This window comes from Sminthopsis crassicaudata, chromosome 3, assembly GCF_048593235.1.
Source record: "Sminthopsis crassicaudata isolate SCR6 chromosome 3, ASM4859323v1, whole genome shotgun sequence".
NCBI classification, from domain to species: Eukaryota; Metazoa; Chordata; class Mammalia; order Dasyuromorphia; family Dasyuridae; genus Sminthopsis; species Sminthopsis crassicaudata.
The window spans coordinates 268041078-268061732 of record NC_133619.1 but is presented as its reverse complement, the minus strand read 5'-3'; the positions used below and the strand labels follow the sequence as shown (position 1 = coordinate 268061732).

General features: G+C 34.0%; 2 protein-coding genes across 10 annotated transcripts in view; both read right to left on the bottom strand.

Annotated features, from left to right (window-relative positions):
• Positions 1-11241, bottom strand: part of SYNJ1 (synaptojanin 1) — a 104763-nt gene extending 93522 nt beyond the window's left edge. For 6 of the 8 annotated variants that reach the window (XM_074300758.1, XM_074300760.1, XM_074300763.1 and 3 more), the window contains exons 1-2: positions 11050-11217; positions 9939-10080 (exon numbers count right to left, since the gene is read on the bottom strand). In XM_074300758.1, the coding sequence (XP_074156859.1) occupies positions 9939-10062 (124 nt within the window). In that variant the 5' untranslated portion in view covers positions 10063-10080; positions 11050-11217. Of the gene's footprint in view, positions 1-9938; positions 10081-11049 lie in introns of all 8 variants that reach the window. The other 2 variants (XM_074300761.1, XM_074300765.1) reach the window with 1 other exon arrangement.
• A 6629-nt stretch (positions 11242-17870) lies between these two features.
• The window catches only part of PAXBP1 (PAX3 and PAX7 binding protein 1), a 42463-nt gene continuing 39678 nt past the window's right edge, over positions 17871-20655 (bottom strand). For both annotated transcript variants that reach the window (XM_074300756.1, XM_074300757.1), the window contains exon 18: positions 17871-19474. In XM_074300756.1, coding sequence (XP_074156857.1) covers positions 19357-19474 — 118 coding nt within the window. In that variant the 3' untranslated portion in view covers positions 17871-19356. The remainder of the gene's footprint in view (positions 19475-20655) is intronic.

The window sequence follows — 20655 nt, the reverse complement described above, 5'->3', positions numbered from 1 at the left end:
ATAATAATAGTTAAAATTTATCAAGTATTTACTATGTGCCAGGCACTCTCCTAAGGTTTTACAATTGTTATCTCATTTGATCCTCAAAATAACCCTATCAGGCACATGCCATTATCATATCTTCATTTTACCGACAAGAAATTGAGGCAAACAGAGGTTAATGACTTGCCCAAGGTTACAATACTAGTGTTTAAAGCTGGATTCAAAGTCAAGTCTTCCTGACTCTCCACCCAGCACTTTATTTACTGAGCAACGGATCAGACACTGATCAGTGTCAAAGGTCAAAAAGGGAAGAAAGAACATATCTATAGTAGCTCTCAATTTCTCCTGTCATCTGAAAAATGAGAATGGATAAAAGTTAATATGTTACTTTTCATAAAGCTGTCTAAAAATTGTGAGAATTTTTTTTTTTTTTTTTTTTTTTTTTTTTTTTTTTGCAATTGGGGTTAAGTGACTTGCACAGGGTCACACAGCTAGGAAATATTAAGTGTCTGAGGCCAGATTTGAACTCAGGTCCTCCTGACTTCAGGGCTGGTGCACCACCTAGCTGCCCCATTTAGTGGTTCTTTTAAAAATTTTCTCTATTGAAGTAGCTAGGTGGTGCAGTGGATAGAGCACCAGTCCTGAACTCAGGAGGACCTGAGTTCAAATCTGATAATTCACTTAACCCCAAATTGCAAAAAAATTTTAAAAAGAACCATTAAATGAAGAAATCAAAAAAGTCTAAAAATTAACTAAGAAGAAATACCTAAAAAAAAACTCACAACAATCAATGATAAATGAGTATCAAATATATAAAATAGTTATAAATGTAAGGTCATAAAGGAAGATAGAAAATTATGAGAAACTCACAATATTAAAGAAGGAAAAGAAGGGAAAAACATGTATGCAGACAATTTAAGCATGAGATTAAAGTAAGATTATTCTAAGGACATTTATAAATGAAACTTAAAAAGAACAACAAAGAAAAGTTTAAGGAAATACGTTCTTATCATCACTGATAGTATAGGTAGGGAGGGGGAGGATTCTTTTCAGCAGAGAGATGGGGTAGATATGAAGACTCAGAGTTTGATAACTACCTGACAAAAAAGAGTAAAAAGTGAATAGGAAGAGCTCCACTGAAGAAGGTAGGCAAGTAGGATGTTCTGTCATCTCATGATTTTCCCCTCTGGATACCTGATGGTAGCAACCTAGAGGTAGGGTTCCCAATAACAGGATCATGGGCCCTTAGGTTGGAATAGCTGCAGTACTTTGGGCCACCTCACAGATTTATTTTCATACCATAAACCAGCATTATGGCCATTTACCTTACAAACTGGCAAATAAAAGTAAGACCCTCACAAAATAGGTAAGCAAAATCTTGATACATATTATGAAGTTATTTTAAATCTATATTGGCATTTCATTTTCTTTATATTTCAGGGTTGTTGTTTTTTTCCCTATGTTACTATATAAACTGTTGAGCAATAAAACTGATCACAAAGCTAAAAATGAAAATCATTCTCTTTATTTTCGTCATAGGTGAATGATAAGATACATTTATCTATCAGACTACTTCTCCTTTCCCCACTATTTCTTTTAAGTAAAAATTTAGAAGGCCAGGGAAATTAGACAGAAAAATGTAATGGTAGCTGTTTTACTGGGGATGGGAGTGTGGGGGGAAATAAAGCATTCAAAACATAAGTAGTTGTAACTAAAATTTGCTGACAATAATACATTCTGATTATGCTGATCCATTTGCTTCCTGTTTTCTTGTTCCTGGTTTTTTAATCATCCTGCCATAGACATCAGGTTTCAACTTAACTGAGCAATTTACTAGAATAATATTTCTTAAGTGGACAACATAAGATGATAAAAAAATAAATTCACTTCCTATCTAATCGTACAAACCTAGGTCTAAAAATTCTTTTTCAAAGACCACAAAGAGAGATATAAAACAGTAAAAAATCAGTGTTACAGATTTTTCCTTAGTAAAAAAATGGCATTATGTATAGAATGACAGGATTAGGAAGACCTTGGTTCAAATTTCAACTCTGGCTGTGCTACCATGAATACCAGGCAAACTGAAGACTGCATAATTAATTTGCATTGGTAGAAGGAATGATCTCATCAAGAATTTGATACAAAGAGGTCATCAATCTGCAGGAAAAAAAGAAAATTATAGTACAGATTTCATTTAATATACTATGTATGAAATGTACCCAACTGATCAAAAAGGTATCTAGAAAATGCACTAACAGCAAAGGAAGGAGGCAATAGTCATTTAAGGGATAACAGATGGTCAGCCCCAGTGGGAGTCTTGGTAGGTTCTACCAAGCTGAAAAGGTATGACATATGGTTCCCTATAAATGAATTTTTTGTCTGCTCCTTCAGGGACTAGCCTACTTGAGTTCAGGGAAGCTTATTACCAGGTTGAATACAATACATTTTTACCTCATCGAAGTTCTCAAAAACCATCTACCAAACTGCAGAGGTATTTCAATCTTAATAGAGAAATACTCACTACACTGATGATTCAACAGATCCTTTAAGTTTAAAAAAGAAACACAAAAACCAGATTCATAAGCATTCCTCAGAAACAATTTAAGTTAAAGAGAAATTCAGGGAAAACTTAATAATAGGTATTTTCAAATAGGATTTTCAATTAAAAACTTAGATAATGGCAGTACTTATATGAAATGCATACACTTATCATAGCATTTCCAAATCAACAATTTACTAAGTAGCAAATTTTTAAATGTAAAAAAAAGAACCAAAAAACTCTTCTATGCTTTTTCATATATACAAAGATCTTTAAAAAAAAAATAAACATTATTATCAACCTTGCTATTTATGATATTCTTCCACCTATCCTTTAAAATTTACAGTTTTCATTCTCTTAGTAATTCATAATTATGCCTCCAGAATAGGCAAACAAACAGAGGTACTTAAAATTCACAATAAGAAAAAAGGGGAAATAAAGGGAGCAAGTATTTATTAAGTGTCTATTAGTGCGAGGTAGGCAGTACACCAAGGTGGCAGAGTAAATAGGGTGACAAGCTGGGAGACAAGATGATATCTTTCTGAATTAAAGTCTGGCCTCAGCCATTTACTAGTTATGTGACCTGGGCAAATCATTTAATCCTGTTTGCCTCAATTCTTTCATCTGGAAAATGAGCTGAAGAATGATAAACCACTCTAATATCTTTGCTGAGAAAATTCCAAATGGGATCATGAAAAGTTGGGCAGGCCTAAAACAAATGAACAAAAATAAAGTTTGGTCCTCACAATAACTCTGCATGGTAGGTGCTGTTATTATTTCCATTTTATACTTAAGTAAACTTTGATAGACATGGATTAAGTTATACAACTAGGAAGTGTCTAAAACCAGATTTGAACTCAAATCTTTTTTATCCTGGTTCTAGTAACTCTATCTACTATACCACCTAATGAAGTTTTTTCCACTAAAATTATACATCTAAGGTTGTTCATTACCAAATTCAGAAATGACCAAGTCAGAACATAGTGCCAGATTATCCAAGTTTATTTTAGAAGGATCCTTCAAGCTCAGAGATGTTAAATAATTCATTTAAGATCACATAGCATGATATTAGCTGAGTTAAGACTTGTTTCCAAACCTCTTTTTCTACTACATCATTATTTTTTAATTCAATTAAAGAAGTATTTGTTAAGCAATTAACACATGAAAGATACTCTGTTAGAGACTGACAATATAAATACACAACAGTTCTTACCTAAGTTACTGAGGTGTTACAATATATCTATAGATCACTAAATACCAAGTAATTTTGGGTGAATTGTAGGGGAGGGGGAAAGGGGTGTAGCACTAGTAGCTAGAGAGCAGTCCTATGTAAGAGAAGACACTTGAACTGAGCTTTAAAACATCTAAAAATTTTAAAAGACAGTTGGGAAAGGAGAGCACTCTAGAACAGAGAAGTGTCAGAACTGACAGTTACATGGACTGGAAAATTGAGAAATTAGAGAAGGCAAGACCAATTAGAAGGATATTTCGTTAGAGGTGATAAAAGCGATAAAGAATAAGGAGATAAAAGATAATGTGAAATTAAAATGGCTAACTATATGATCAAGGAGAGAAAAGTTAAGTCAGAGTAGAGTCTGGGAAGACTAAAAAAAGATGAAGTGCTTAGGTTCCTAATGAAGAAGCAAGAACGGGATAAAAGGTCATGATCCAAGAAAAGAATTTCAAGTCTCCAATTTCATACAATGATGAGTCCAAAGGTATGACTATATGCACACATACACACACACACACACACATGCACGCACACAACACACACACACATACACACAATCTAGTCTTGTATGTGTCTAAGAGTACAGATTATGGAAGGTGACAGGATTGATGAACTAAGAGGTCTGCAAATGAGGGCAGGGCTGATGCAAAGATAGATTGAAGCTCTGAGTTCCCTAAGAAAGGAGAAGAAAGAATTGATTACTTAAAGGTAACAGCTAGAAAGATGTGAAGAGGGCAAGATAGACAGATGAAGTGACTCCGAAAGGAGAAGTTGCTCAAATGGCAAAAGAGGCAGAATCTAAAAGATAATAGCAAAGAGCAAATAAAGAATAAAGAATATGCCTATTCTTTTTTACTGTCCTATAATGTTGGAGGACAAAAGAAAATATATACTGCAGAATGCCATGTCTTCTATAAGAGACATATTTTTGTGAATGTAAGAAGATGGAAGGAAGGTAAAAGGAAAAGTTCAAATCATTGTGCAGTACATTATTAGGTAATATTGAATTATTAAACGTTATCTTAAATAATATTTAAATAAATATTAAATTAGAATATTGAATTATTACTGATGTATAGTGGAATATTTATAAGTAACCTCTACATCTTTATTCCTAAGAATGATATCATCATTAAACAGGATGAATGATTTCTTATGTTTCTATACCATCTACTTGTTCAGTTATAATTTCCTCAGTCTCTGAGGTTCTAGTTTACTAATTTATTAACTAAAAATAAAGATTATACTCCAAGAAAGGATTAAAATCAAAGAAAAAGCAACCAATGAAAAAGTTTCACATTATAAGACTGGAGTAAAGCAGAACTCAAGAGTTCTCTCTTGACAATAACTATTCTATTGTATTACATAAAATTCTATTTATTCTAAGCTTGCTCTAAAGTATAGCAAACTCAGTCCTTGTGTTAACATTCAAATAAATACTCAGATAAAAAAATATTTATTTTATATCAAAGGACATCCAGACATAAATTCTTAACAGCTATAAATCAAAACTTTATTTTAACAAATGTTTTTTTTTTTTTCCAAGAAAAAACAATTTATTAAATTCTTGTTAATGTAGCTATTAACTAGTTTTAGCCAAGATGATGTTACTTTATTAATTAAGCTTTCAGGAAAATTCCTTTGTTTTGTTCATAAGATTTTTTTTTTTATTATATATATATATATATATTTTATAATATTATCCCTTGTATTCATTTTTCCAATTTACCCCCCCTCCCTCTATTCCCTCCCCTCGACGACAGGCAATACCATACATTTTACATGTGTTACAATATAGTCTAGGTACAATACATGTGTGCGAATATCACTTTCTTTTTGCACAATAAACATTAGAATCCGAAGGTACATGCAACCTGGGCAGACAGATATTAGTGCTAACAAATTTTCATTCCCCTCCCAGTGTTTCTTCTCTGGGTGCAGCTACCTCTGTCTATCATTGATCAACTGGAAGTTTTAATAACTACAAATTTATCTTGAAAGCTATAATTAACATTTCAACTTAAAACAAATACCTAATTTTCATGAAAATGACAAGACTTGAATTTGGCCTAGAAAAATGGGCAAAGAAAGTTACTGGATAATTTGTAAGATAGCAAGGAATAGTATGAGCAAAGATTAGAACAGTTTGTTATGGAAACAGGAGATTCCAGTGGTTTTGTCATTCTAAATCTTCACTCTCCAGCAGATCTAATCTGTGGCCAAGTTTGGTAGATTCTACTCATACAGTATCTTTCAAGTATATCTACTTTTCTCCTCTGACACTATCACCACTCTGGTTCAGGACCTCAACACCTCATTAATGGAATACTAAAAAAAATCTTCTTATTGGACTCTCTACCTAGCCCTATCATATGTCCTCTCCTATGAAAGAGTTTAGTCTGACCATATCAAATCTTAAGTACAAGTTTTGACCATATCATCACTATTCAATTTTTGTTTCTCTTGTTCAGTCATTGTTCTGTCATGTCTGACTTTCTATGATCTCATCTGGAATATTCTAGGCAAAGATATTGGAATGTTTGCCAATTATCTTCTCCAGATGAGGAACTGAGGCAATGACTTGCTCAGGATTACACAGTTAGTAAGTATCTGAGGTCAGTTCTGAATGCAAGAAGATCAGTCTTCTTAACTTCAGGACCAACATGATATCCACTCTACCACTCAGATGCCCAATATGCTAATCAATACACTCTAGTATCAAATCTTCAGGATCAAATATAAAATTCTCTCCTTGGCTTTTAAAAATCTTCACCATCTTTTTTACCTTTCCAATCTTCTGACATTTTACTCCCTTCCACATACATGACCCAGTGATACTGGCTTCTTTGCTATTCAGACTCCACATATTTTCCTATGGCTGTCTCCCATGCCTGGAAGGCTCTCATCTCATCTATAAAGGCCTGATTTTCTTTTAAATCTCGGTTTTAATCCCACTTTCTACAAGGAGTCTTTTCTGGTCCCTCTTATAGTTAGTGTCCGTCTAAGATTATCTCCAACTTATCTTGTACAATTTATCTGTATATAGCTGTTTAAATGCTAATTTCCCCAAACGACTGTTAGCTTCCTGTAGGCGGGGATTGTTTTTGCTATTCTGTATATCCCCTAGGTTTGGCACAAAGCCTGGGACATATTTAGTGTTTAATAAATACTTATTGAGTTGAGGACATACAAATTACTAAGAACCTTCTGTTCTTGGTAGAGAAGTCTCTTTACCTGGTGGCAAACTGGAATCACTATAGTTTTAGGGTAGTGAAATGGATTTTCAGGAAGATTCTTAGTATGTAATATGAAGTGAAAATAAGGAAACAGGTTTAAGGCAAGGAAATCATTAGGACGATTTTTCTAGCACACATTTTACAACCATCAGTCAAGAAATATTTGCTATTGTTGGTAAGAAAGAGAAAAACCATTCAAAATGTGCCTCAAGGAAATCTGACTTATTAGTATGGTTACTCATTCAAGTTCAAGTAACTGATCTATGCCTTAGCAAATGCTATTCAAAAATTACTGAAAAATTCAATTCATTGAGGTCACCTGGTAATGAGGTTTTCCATATTTAGACCTCTACTTTCAAACATATTATCAGGTCTATACTTGAAACTTTCCAGAGCTTCACTGGTATAGCTTTTAAGAATAAAGGGTCATTTTCACCTTATTGGTAGAAAAGCATATTTAGCTGCAATATATTTTTTGGTATTTATCTTAAGACTAAATTCCAAATAAACTTTTAAAGCAAACTTTTAATGCAACATTTTTGTAGTATTACTCCAAACTTTTCATTAGTAATTGAAAATTATCTTAAAGAATTAATGAGCTACATAAAAAAATGGTTTTAATCTTTATAGAAAGAATAAAATGTACTCAATTTTTTTCCTTCAAAGAAACGTACAAGTGATTTAAATCTAACAGAACATGAACAGGAACAGTAACTAAGCCAATTGTTTCTGCAAAAATTTAAGTTCAAATATTAAAAATTTTTCAAAAAATAGATTGTCTTGTTCAGGTGATTTTTCTCCTTGAACATTGATAATGAAATCCCTTTACACTACCATATTTTTTTTTATATAATTAGTATATATATTCAAAATTGTGATAATTTCTAGGTTTTCTGTCTTGGGATGAAAAATCTAACATGAATCCTTCAAGATTTTAAAAAAAACAATAAGATTTGCAAATATACATTCAATTTATAGCCCAAGTTCCAACATGAACAGGAAGGCAGATATGGATTAAATCTCAGGTATTTCCTTGTAGGAGATTTCATTTTCAAAATAAGCAGGTTGTACTAAAATTCTTTTTAACAATAATAGTTGTCTTCTTCACTGATATGTGATACTTACTATCTCATCACTCTTTAAAAAAAAAAAAAAGGATGGATCAGGAGGAATAAAATATATTTTTTCAATTTTTTCTATTTGTTGAATGGATAATTTCCATCCACAACTGTATTGTCTATGTGAGAGCAAAATGAATAGATTATATACTTATTAAATCTGCAGATTACAATACTCTAAAAGAAAGATGGCTAACATACGGGATACCAGAAATGGAATCCAAAGAAACCAACAATTGCAATATATCAATTAATTCTGACATGAAATTTAATAGGAATAAATATGAAGTCCTACATTTGATTAAAAAAAAAAAAACTATTTCACAATTATAAGATAGAATAAGAAGAGGTGCGGAAAGACTGCTGGATTTATAGCCAGAGGATCTGGGTTCAAATCTCAAATCTGTTACTTATTGCTATTGGCACTCTAGGTCAAGTCACTGAACCATTCCAGGCTTAAGTTTCTTCATCTTAAGAATAGATAACCTCTGAGGTCCCTTCCACTCAAATTAATTCAAGTCAAATAGCACTTATTAAGCCCATATTATGTGCCAAGCACTGTCCTAAGTGCTGGGAATCCAAAGAAAAACAGTTTTTAATCTCATTCAATAATGGCTGAAAATAGTAGCATTGATTCTTTGATGGGTTTCTGACATAATTGAGCCTTAAGTTACAGGAACATTTGAAACCCAGATAAGATTACCTAGGACAAGTCATAATTTAAAACATTTGCAAGGATGGTATAAGATGTTTTGCAAAAAAAATTTTGAACTTTTGGATACATAATAAAACCTTTATCTTCCTCTGTCCTCGATTCCACTTCATCAAAATTGGTACAAATGAAAACCAGTAAAAATGTTAATTAGGAATAATTATTATTAAAGTACTTCAGCCTAAAATTAGAGATCTCCTCTAGTACATTAAAACAAAAACTATATTTCAAATATATTCCTGCTTTTCTCTCCAAACAGTAAAAACTAACAATCCAAGTCCATTAAATATCAATAGTATCATCAATGAAGTCTAAACAATTTTAGGATATGTCATCAATTGGTTTAATGTTTCAATGATACTGAAAAACAAATGCCAATAATTAAATAAGGTTTTTTTGAAAAAAATTAAATAATAGGTAAAATGCTAAGCTGACTTTAGAATGATAAAACCTCACTGAATGGGCAGTAACTATTACCAGAAAGAATCTCTTAACATTCAACTGACTGACAATGTCCCAAATTTGCTGGCTATCCTATAAAATTAGAAATAGTGGACCGATACTCAAATAAAACATTTAAATTTTTCATCTCCTAAATAACTGTAGTAAATGACACTATCCTCATAGTCTACTAAGTTCTTTCCTATTAACTTGCAACCACATACATCTCATTAAATTTCAGAAATGTTTATGCAACCTAAAGGAATTCTAGTAAGCCACTCTGCTTGTGGATTGCCTGATACTTTCAAAATTGTGTAAAGACTTTTGCAGTAGATTTCAACATCAACAGCAGAGAAAAAAAAATGCAATTCATTAAACTAATAAGCTCAACTCAGAGGATCTGATATAATTCGAATTTTTAATTTTACTTAGAAGGTAAAGCAAAAATCAAACTAAAAGAAATTTCAGCATGGAAGAAAAAAAAAAATGGAAATTCATTAGAAAGGTGTTAGGATGAAAAAATGAAAATACCTTATTACAGCCAAGACAATTCATGACTTTTGTTAATGGACTATAAACAAAATGGTTGAATTTACACTGTTCTAAATCAGCTGTCTTAACGTTTAACAATATGTGTGTGTATTATATATTTATATATATATATGAAGAGACTTACAGAGCACTGCTACAGCACCAGACTCAAACATAAGACATTCTTCCTTGTGCCTTGTTTCCACTATGAGACTGAATGGTGTAGGATCCAGTTTCTGAAAGATTCGAAATCCTTTGCTAAACGCCATTCTTTCTTCAAAGGCAGCCTAGGAAAGCCAAGAGCAGCAAATGAAGCTGATGCTCCCCTCTGCAGTACTGACCGCAAAGCACCAAGAAATTCCTGCCAGGTTTTGCGTAGGTCTGTTTGTCTGTCTGTCCTTCTGGAGTGATGGGGAAGGAAAAGGGGGTGAGAAGACAGACACCAAAACGAAAAAGTAAAACACCACAAAAAAAAAAAAAAAAAAAAAAAAATCGGAGTGGGTGGGGGAGACGAGGTTCTCAGTTCCCCGTGACAAGCAGAGCTTATGATCACTTGGAAGCTCCAGTACTGTCTTGACAGATAATCAGGATTACAGAAGGAAAAATTAGGGAGCTTATTTATTAGGAAATAATCAGCTTCTTGCTTTACACATTATGAATCTGTGTGCACACATTTATATTTTAAAGGAAACTTCAACTGTCCCCAGTAGGAGGAAGAGGAAGGAGTAGAGGCCGAAGGATAAAATGGAAGAGGGCAGATAAGATTATCCAAAGAAAGCTCCCCAGAGCTGAAGTTTAATCGGGGGAGCAGAGGTCACCAGCCACCTTTCAGGGACCCTCGACCCTTGAGATTCCAGGGGAAGGAGCTGCAAGGATCCGCCGGAGAAAGAAGGGCTGTCCAGGCTCCCGCCCGCCCCGCGCCCCGCTCCCCGCTCCCCGCTCCCCACCCCCGCCCGCAACACACAAATCGGGGAAAACAAGGAACAGACGCGCCCGCGTCCCTGGACCCTTGCATCCCCGGGGCCTGTCACAGGATGCTGGTTCCCGAGAGGGCAGCGGGCGGGCGGACTCCTCCATTTTGAGCCAGGGGAAAAGACCCTGGAAGGGCGCTCACTTGCTACCCTCTCGGCCGTCCCTGACAGCGGCTGTCACGACCTCCTTTTCTCACCTCGCGGTCACTCGCAGCCAGGTCCCTTCCTCCCCGCAGCCCGCGGACAAGCCGCCGCCGCCCCGTCCTCACCCTCCCGGGTCTCTACCTGAGCCACCTCTGGCGCTGTCACGCTTCTCTTCAAGCGGCTGGAAACTGGTTGCAACCGAGCTAACCCGCCTGCTGTGGGCTAGCTCCAGCTCCGTCCGCCGGCTGCAGCCCCGCAGCCCGGGTTGTCCGTGTCGCTGGCACTGGCGCAGCTACCGCCGCCGCCGCCGCCGCCGCCGCCACCGGCGGAAGCGTCACTTCCGCTCCGAAGGGGCCATCTCTTCCGCATTGCGCAGTCTACAGAGTCGGAAGAGCCCACCCCAAAGAGGGGGGGAAGGGAGGGAAGAGGAGAGTGAGAAGAAGAGATCCGCTACGGGAGGCCCCGCCTCCTGGAAGCTTCAATTTCTCCTCTTCGTCTCCTCCCCCCCCCAGTCTGAGACTTTTCAGAACCCGGGTCTTCCAACCTTCTCCGCTCATCTTTCCCTCTGCTAGAGTGGTAGAAATTAAGAGATAGATCGTAAGCATTTAAGAATTCTGACTTTCCACAGAGAATCATATGCTTTCATTTCATTTTACTTGCACCTTCTAACATATTTACCCCAATTACTTGTAAAAACAATAAAATTTTTATCATTTTTATCAATTTTATCATTTTTTTCAAATTTCGAGTTCCAAATTCTCTGTCATTGAGATGGCAAGCAATTTGATATAGATTGTACACATCATACGATTTTAGAGGAATCTTGTCCAACCCCATAATTTCACATATAAATGTTATACATCTTTTTTCCCCCTGCCTGCACTCCTGATCCTACTCTCGGACTTTGCAATTGATACCCCAGAAACCTCTCTGCTCTAGAAGCTCCCGCTGATCCTGAAATTCATATTTTAGAAGCGGCTGTTTGGTTGCCCCAATTAAAATGTTTTATTTTAAATAGTTTTTTCCGCATCCGTGAAAAGATGTTTTCAACATTCATCTTTTCAAAAACTTGTGCCCAAATTTTTGTCCTTCCTCTTTCCTCCCCCCTCCTAAGGGCAAGCAACCCGATACAGAAAACTTGTCTTCTAAAGAGGCGATCCAGACCACCTTTCATTGCCCTCTAGAATGCTTTTTCCTCCAGTCTCAGATTTTGTCTAAAGCCAGGTATCCTCCTCTTCTTGCCCTCCCTGCCTCTCCACCCATTATTTCCAGCTTTTTCTACTGGTCTTCTTCCTATTAGAATGTAAACTTCTGGAGGGCAAGTAATGCTTTTCTTTCTATTCCCAGTATTTAAAAAGTGCTAGGCATATAGTAATATACTTAACAAATGCTTGTTAACTTGACAAAACTGATGAGGGGGAAGGTAAAGTTGAGATTAGCCTAAATGAAAGGTATGAAACGTTGCTTCTATAGGAAGTCAGTTGCAAACAGATTATTAAACTCATTGGGGAAAGAAATCTTTTCTTATATTAGAATATAAAAAAAAATCAAAACTTCAAAACTTGCATTAAACCATTTTTTTAAAAAAGATTTAAAAGGTTTTCATAATCTAGACTAATAATTCTCAAAGTTCTAAAAATGTGGTTTGAATCCCATTTTGGGGTAGAGTGGACACCAAGACCTTTTTAGAGGTCTACAAATTCAGTACTATTTATGTAACAATACCAAGAAGTTATTTGTCTATTAAAATACTATTTCCTTTTCCAATTACATAACTGTAAGATGAAGTTGGATTTTCCTGACATACTGCAATCAAAACATGTTGCAACGAATTGAATGTAGAAGCAAATATGAGAATGACTGTCTTCTATTAAATATTGAAGAGATTTGCAAAAATATACAAATGCCACCTAATTGTGGGCATTTGGTTCTTTTTCATAAAATGTTATGTTAGTATGTTTATTATTTTAAATAAATACTTGAAATCTTGTTAGTTTTAATAGGGTTTATAACTTAATAGGGTAAATATTAATGAAAAAATCTTTAATGTACTCAGCAATTTTTAAGAGTAAACCTGAGACCAAAAAATTTAAGAGCTGTTGATTTAGATTATGTGTTCTTAATTTATTACATATCAGGAATCCCCCTTTGGCAATATAGTAAAGCATAATATAAAAATACACAAGATTATTAAGGAAACCAATTATGTTGAAATACAATTATAAAGCACTATTAAATGCTTACTATGTGCCAGGTGTAGGGTTAAGTACTAGGAACTCAACTACAAGCAAAATGACTGTCGCTAACCTTAAGTGGAAGTTGTCCAAAAGGAAGCAAGGTAAAAAAGCTCAGTCAGGAGTAGAACTAAGTTAAAAATTAACAGGACCGGACTGAGTGTACTTCATCAAATGAAAGTTTTGGAAAAGACAGAGGTAAAAAGTCAGCCATTTTGGATGCCATTAATGTTTTCTCATCTAGGTTCACATAGATTCTGATACCTATCCATACTGACACAAAGGTGTGTCAAGATACCAAGTGAAGATATGGTCAACCTGCCATGGGGGGAAGAGGGTGGGGGGAAGGAGGGGAAAAATTGGAACAAAAGGCTTGGCAATTGTCAGTGCTGTAAAATTACCCATGCATATATCTTGTAAATAAAAAGCTATAATTAAAAAAAAAAAAAAATCCCATGTGAAGAAAGACTGATTTAGACTAAAAAATGTCTATTGGATCCCACTATTTTATGCTGTCCAGAATACAGAACAGTGTGATAACCTAAGATGATGCTGTCAAAAAATTTTTCCTATCATTCCATAAAGACTTCAAATTGATGAAAAGTGGAGAACAAGAACATTATACAAAAAAACAGTAGCATTGTGACTGATGAACCATAAGACTTAGCTACTCTAATCAATATAAGGATCCAAGATAATTCCAAAGGACCCATAACAAAATATGAATTATATCCAGATTCACATCTCTAAGTCCATATTGAATATTTTACTATATTTTTTTTCTTTTTAACTTTTACACATAGCTGATATAGAAATATTTTGCTCGTTTTCAAAAGCATAATTAAGATAATATTGTTTGCTTTCTCAATGGTAGGTGAGGACAAATTTGGAACCTAAAATATAAATTTGTGAAAAATTGAAAATATGCTCCTCCACTTCTGTTCAATCACAAATATCTGAAAACAGTAAAGGTTAAAAAAAAATATATATATATGTTCCTCCCTACCCTCCCCCAAAAGAATCTTATTTCCTAAATGGTAAGAAAAATTGCTGATTTCTGAGTAAAATATGTTAATTCTTTATTCCATCCAAAATGGTATTCTTTAATGGAGTTTAGAGTCAATCCAGTACAGCAAACATTTATGATGTGGCAATTTATAGTTTAGGTCTCTTACTTCCATTGTGATAAAAAGAGTATAATGGGACAGAAACTCTGGCTCAGGTTCATTGCTATCACTATGCTAAGATTATACTATTCAGTCCCCATTTTGATCTTCCAAATATTGTTCCTGGAAACTCAAGTCAGCTGTAAATACCTATTATCATCCCTTTTTTATTGTTACTTGTTCTTAAATATGTATACTCTTATCTTCATTCCCTTTATTCTCTTGGTAAAATTCCATCTTTTTTCTTTTTGGCTATTTACGTAGTCATTTTCTATAAATGGCTGCTGAAGTCAATGCTCTCTGATTTTTCATAAAGATGAATCTATGCTCTGAACATAAAATCTGCAGTTTTATGTTGACTGTGTGATTAGGAGTACCTAATCAAGGCATACTTTGATTATTTTTATCACAACAAGAACCTTCTAGTATACAGTACCTACTAGGTATTTTGCTAGTTGTAAAGAAACAATCCATAAGAAATAATCCCTACCTTGAAGAAGCTTATTAATTAAAGGAGATAATTCAAATAGGCTGAGTCAACTTGATGTGACATCCATAGATCTGATAAACATTTAAGCCCATCATGTAAAAGGCTTTACACTTGAGATGGGGATCAAAACACAAAAATGAACACTGTTCCTCTTAGAGGAAGATGAAATAATTCAAATATAGCTACAAATATATATACAAAGTAACTTAATTTGAGGGAGAGATTATTGCCAACTGTAAAAGAAGGGAAGATAAGAAAAGGCCTCTTGAAGGAGATAATCCTTGGTGAGCCTTGATAAAAGAGATTCCAAGACAATTAAATTCCAAAAGTAGGGCATATACAAAGACAAGGAAGCCAGAGGTAGAATGCCATGTTGCAGAGCACTAAATTCCAAAATATGACAATTTAGTAGAATACAGAATGAGGAAAAATATAAAATCAATTAGGAAAGATAGTTCAGAGTGGGATTGCCAAGGTTTAAAATGCAGACAAGAGTCACTCAAAACTTCTTGAACAGGAAAATGACATGGTTACAACTGGGCTAAATTTAATCTCACCAATTTGAACTTCTAACCAAGAGAGCTGCCTTGATGGAAGGCAAAGTGTCCAGCTTCCACATACCTACTCCATCAAAACTCTTTTAAGTTCACACAAATTCAAATAATGGAGAAGGGAGTTAACATTTATATAGCACTTTATATGCTAGGCACTGTGCTATGCCACTTTTTACAAATATTATCTCATTTGCTCCTCACAACCCTTCAAGGTAGGTATTACCATTATTCTCATCTTACACTTGAAGAAACTAAGGCACAAGTGACTAGCCCACGGTCACATAGCTATTAAGTGTCTGAGGCCACATTGGACCTTAGTCCTGACTCCAGGCCCACCATTAAAAAACTTATGTCATCAGCTGCTTCCAGTGATCAAGAAATACAATGAAAACCTTTTGTGTGTCTACAACCCTAGGACTGCACAAGAGGTCATGCAGAAGCCTGAGGACAATAGCAAATTGATACTGCCAATGTAAGGTACTTCCCTGCACAAAGATAAGGAAGTGAGTAATTTGCAAGGCTCTGAATCTGGAGGCAACAACAAAGGAATCCCCCTGAGAAAGGCTAAAGTGATTAAAAAAGAAAAATTTAAAAATCCCAGGTTGGGGTCATTGGATGTCCAAAGGAGTGGCAGTATCAATGTTTTTGTAGTGCCATAGTGTTCAGACAGGGAAACTAGAGCTTAAAGGCTCTGGCCTGCCTCATGTTGTTTTGAGATATTACCTAGGGCTTTGAAGAGTCAGAATTCTGAATTTCAAAGATCAGAATCCTAAAAAGGTCAGTAAAGGAACTCAGAAAATTCAAGGCTAGATCAAGAATCATCAACTATTCTAAGCAAAAGGAAAGGAGGGAGCAAAGCATGGTTTTGGCACAAAGCCTCAATTGAGAACTAAACCTGCAAAGATGAAATTATTAAGAAACAATTACCAATGTAAAAAAAACTACTGTAAGTCTAGAGATCATTCTAAAAAAGTAATTGAAATTTATAAACAAAAGGAAATAGAAATAGATTTTTCACAAGGACTACATACTCAGAAAAAAAGAAACAAGGGAAAATTTAGCTCTGGAGAAAAAGATTTGGAAAAAAAATTATTCTAGAAGAGAAAGTGATAAACCTTATGTAAGTGACCTACTTCTTCAAAACTAAGTCAATGGTTTTATGAGACAAGAAATAGTTGAATAAAATAAAAAATTTCCAAATAGAAGAAAATGTTTATGATATTTTTAAAAAACACCTTGGAAAACAAATTAAGGGGAAAGCTTGATTGCTTTTTTGGGCATGGCTTAAATGAATCCTATTATTAGTTTAACCTGTGGTTAACATCTTAGCAGTTTCATTCAATCATAACTTTTTTTTGGAGGGAGAAGGCAATTGGAGTTAAGTGACTTGTCTAAGGTCACACTACTAGTAAATGTTAAGTATCTGAGGGTAGATTTGAACTCAGGTCCTCCTGCCTGCAGAGCAGGTGGCTCTGTCCATCCACTGCACCATTTAGCTGCCTCTTCATTTCTGGCTTCTTGAAATTTAGTGCTCATGCTATTTTTTTGGTCAATTCCTAAACTCTCTCCTTGATTAGTTTTCCAAGGTGCTTTTTGACCCGGCAATAAATCACTACTAGACCTGCATCTTAGTTTTTTTTTAAGGGGGGAAAGGGGAAGAAGATCTATTTGTACAAAAATATTTATAGTAACTTTTCATGGTGGCTGAGAATTGGAAATTGAGATAATGCCCATCAATTGAGGCACAAGTTGTGGTATACGTATATGATAGTGATAGAATATTATTGTACCATAAGAAATGACAAGATATTTTTCAAAAAAGCCTGAATTTACATGAACTGATGCAAAGTAAACAGAACCAAGGGCATAAGAACTAGGAATGAATAACTAGGTTAAATCAGTCAACAATAATTTACTGAATGCAAAGAGATGTGCGCTAAGCATTGTACTAGTTGTGACCATAGGTTATAGTACTAAAACATTTATGCCTCAGTGCAACCATCTTATTAAAGGCTCTCCACTATAGTAGGACTCATGATGGTATGGAGGTTATCTCAAAATTTTTAATTAAGCTAGAAATGTTTTCAGTACACGTCAGATGTACTGTTGTCTGAAGACCAAGCCCCTAGCTGAAGGCAGATGAATTTTTCAAAACACAGAAATTCTCAGAGATCAACCAAGCAACAGAAAAATAGATATCTGTATTGGTGGAGGAAGTACTAACACCAATTAAATTACTTACCCATGAAGTACCTTTTTGAAAAATGTTAATCAGTCAAGATGGCTGTTGTAAGGAAAATGTGATAAAAGATATGAACAGAGTACAACGTACTGATGTTGCTTAGAGACTTTTAGAGGTAGCTGATTTCACTTTATAATGAAGTCCTTATTCTATTAATGAAAACCCTTTGGATAAGAGGAAAGATAAAACTACTTCATACTGCTAAAGCAATGTTATAGAGGAGTTTGTTTTTTCCAACTCCTAAAGCCAAAGTAACTGGATGTTCTGTACAAAAAGAAAAGTCTCAATGACAATTTATTGAAAGGATTCTTAAAAGCAGATAATGAAAAATGGGAATCCAATGGGATCATTAAAAACAGTTTAGGTTCCAATTGGTGTGCATGTCATCCATACTATACATGTTAACATACCCATTTACACTATGCAAACTGTAAAGATGTGTTTTGATTCTAATGTTTGTAGGTCACCAAAGAAGTACAAAAATCTCCATTAAATTGTATATGGAAGGAAAGGCATGTTTCCTACAAAAGCCTTCAGAATTCGCTGAGCAAGTACTTAGAACTGTGCTCTCTGATATTGTCATATGTTTAGTGCTTTATCTGGAAATATTATATTCTTACCAAACAAGTGTCATAAATTCTAACAAAAGTAGCCAGCAGCAATGTACATCAAAAGAGAAATTTAGAAATTATTTGGCTAAAAATTAATTTTATATCTCTTTATATAAACTAATATTCCTTAATTTTAAAAAAATTCCATTTTTTCCTTGAAAATCACAGAATAAGTGTAAACTTTGAAACAAAATTTCTGAATATTTACAATGTCGTATAAATATTAAAGATCATGGGATAGTAAATCACCTTAGTGGGGCAATCATCTACAAATTTTATTTATATACCCACTTACCAGAAATGTGTTTTATGTATTTATTGCATATATCTCTCACATATGTGGGATTTGAACAAATTGCTGATATAACTATATATGTGTTTGAGCTGGTCAGATAATAGAACCATGAATGAAGCAGTCAGATCAGACAATTAAATGATGAGTTTGTTGTTTTCAAAATTCAATTTACACATTCCAACTATACACTACTCTATTAACATTTATTAGTGTTCCCTTTAATCCCACATTCAACTACAGAGCTAATATAAGGGAGAAAAATCTCATTAACTCAGTAAGTTCCACAGTTCAACCATTTCAATTTCAAGGGAATACTGTCATTGTCATCATCTTTATCTGTTTCTAACTGAAGGATGTTTTAATATTTATGTAACTTATGTCAAGCCCTTTGTTGCAATAATGCAGTAATTTCCTAAAATAATTTGCTACTGAAGAATTTTCTGATATCAAAAGGCTTTTCTTAGTAGGAAAATGCCAAAAATTTCCAGTGTGAAAGTAACTTCCAGGAAGTATAAACAGACACATAATTACACATTTTACATGTGTGTACATAACAGTCATGCGCGCACGCACACACACACACGTGTACTGGAAGACAATAAACTGAATAGATGGCTAATATGTGGTTACAAAAATTTTTTTAAGCGAGGTATGACGGGCAATAAGGAAAACACTCTACATATTAAATGTAATCATTCTGGCCTCCTCATCCTGTAAGGTTGTAGTACTATATATAATTATGTTCTATTAAAACAAGAATCAATACTTTACAGTTTAAGAAACTTTACATATATACAAAAAATATACATCAGGAATGGATTTTTAAAGCTCATATTGGGTTTTTTGTATGAAAGTTCTATTTTCCTTCAATTAAAGTCTTTAATTCTTTCATATTGTGGTCATTTGCAACAGTCGTAGCATGATCCAGAGCTCGTACACTTGCAAGAAGTTTTACTATCTGTTTTATATTTTCCCTTAAAAAAAAAAAGAAAAAAGAAAAACATTTTAAATAAAAAAGCAGTTGATTATTTTTCATAAGTAAACTTATTGATATTTTGATTACAAAATCAGTTTAAAAATTCATCTATTAACATATTGTTACATAAGAAAGAAAAAAGTTTATGTAAAAAGCTTACAACATGCTATATGTATTGATCTGATATAATCTCAAATAAAAAATGTATAAAGCTTTACTGCATACTATAATCAGTATCATTTGTTTTTTCCATTAAGAAATTCATATTGAGACAGCATTAAGTCCTTTTCTTTGCAAACCTGAAATAATTACTGAGTAAATTAAATTTAGTCTTATTAAATGACCAGTAATTTCTGTTGATTTGGGTAAATAAAAATAAAATGAAAAACATAAACTAAGTGATTTATCCTGGAAAAAGAGTTCACAATCACTAGTGCTATTCTGATGAATTTATCCACTTTATATCTATATGACTTTCTATAAATCTTAGCTATTATTAATATGTAAATATTAGTGTAATCAAAATTGGGACCATGAATGATTCCTCACCAAATAAATAAATTACCTAGAAAAGATTCTTAAGATTTCTCCTTTCCCTCCCCCTCATTCCTTTTCACTATTATACCCTAGCCAAATCTGGCCTTAAATGTTTTGCTTCATCTTTCTTAAATTTCATCTTGAAAATAGATTGAATGAAACAACTTTAAAACAAGCTTTCATAATTTGCCAACCCAACTCATATTATATATATATATATATATATATACACACACATACATAAATGTATAAATTATGTAATATGCTTATACAATTAGCATTTCAAATTGAGTAGGAGTAAAATCATAATCAAATCACAGGCACAAACACACATTTTGAAGGACAAAGATCCAAACCTAAGATTTCACCAGTGTACCCTGTAGCCAACTCCTAGTGTGGAAATTCCTTCAACTGAGCAATCTGAGCACTGAAAGATTTACCTGTCCATGGTCATATACCTAGGACAAGAATTCAGGTTTACCAAATTTCAAGGCTAATCTTTCAGCTACTATGCTATGCCTTTTATGTGTGTTTTGTGTGAGTATGTATGTGTACATACAAGTATCTGCACATACATATCCAAGAATTCAAAAACAAAAAATACACAACTTTAAACTTTAAAATATTTAAATATTACTTGAT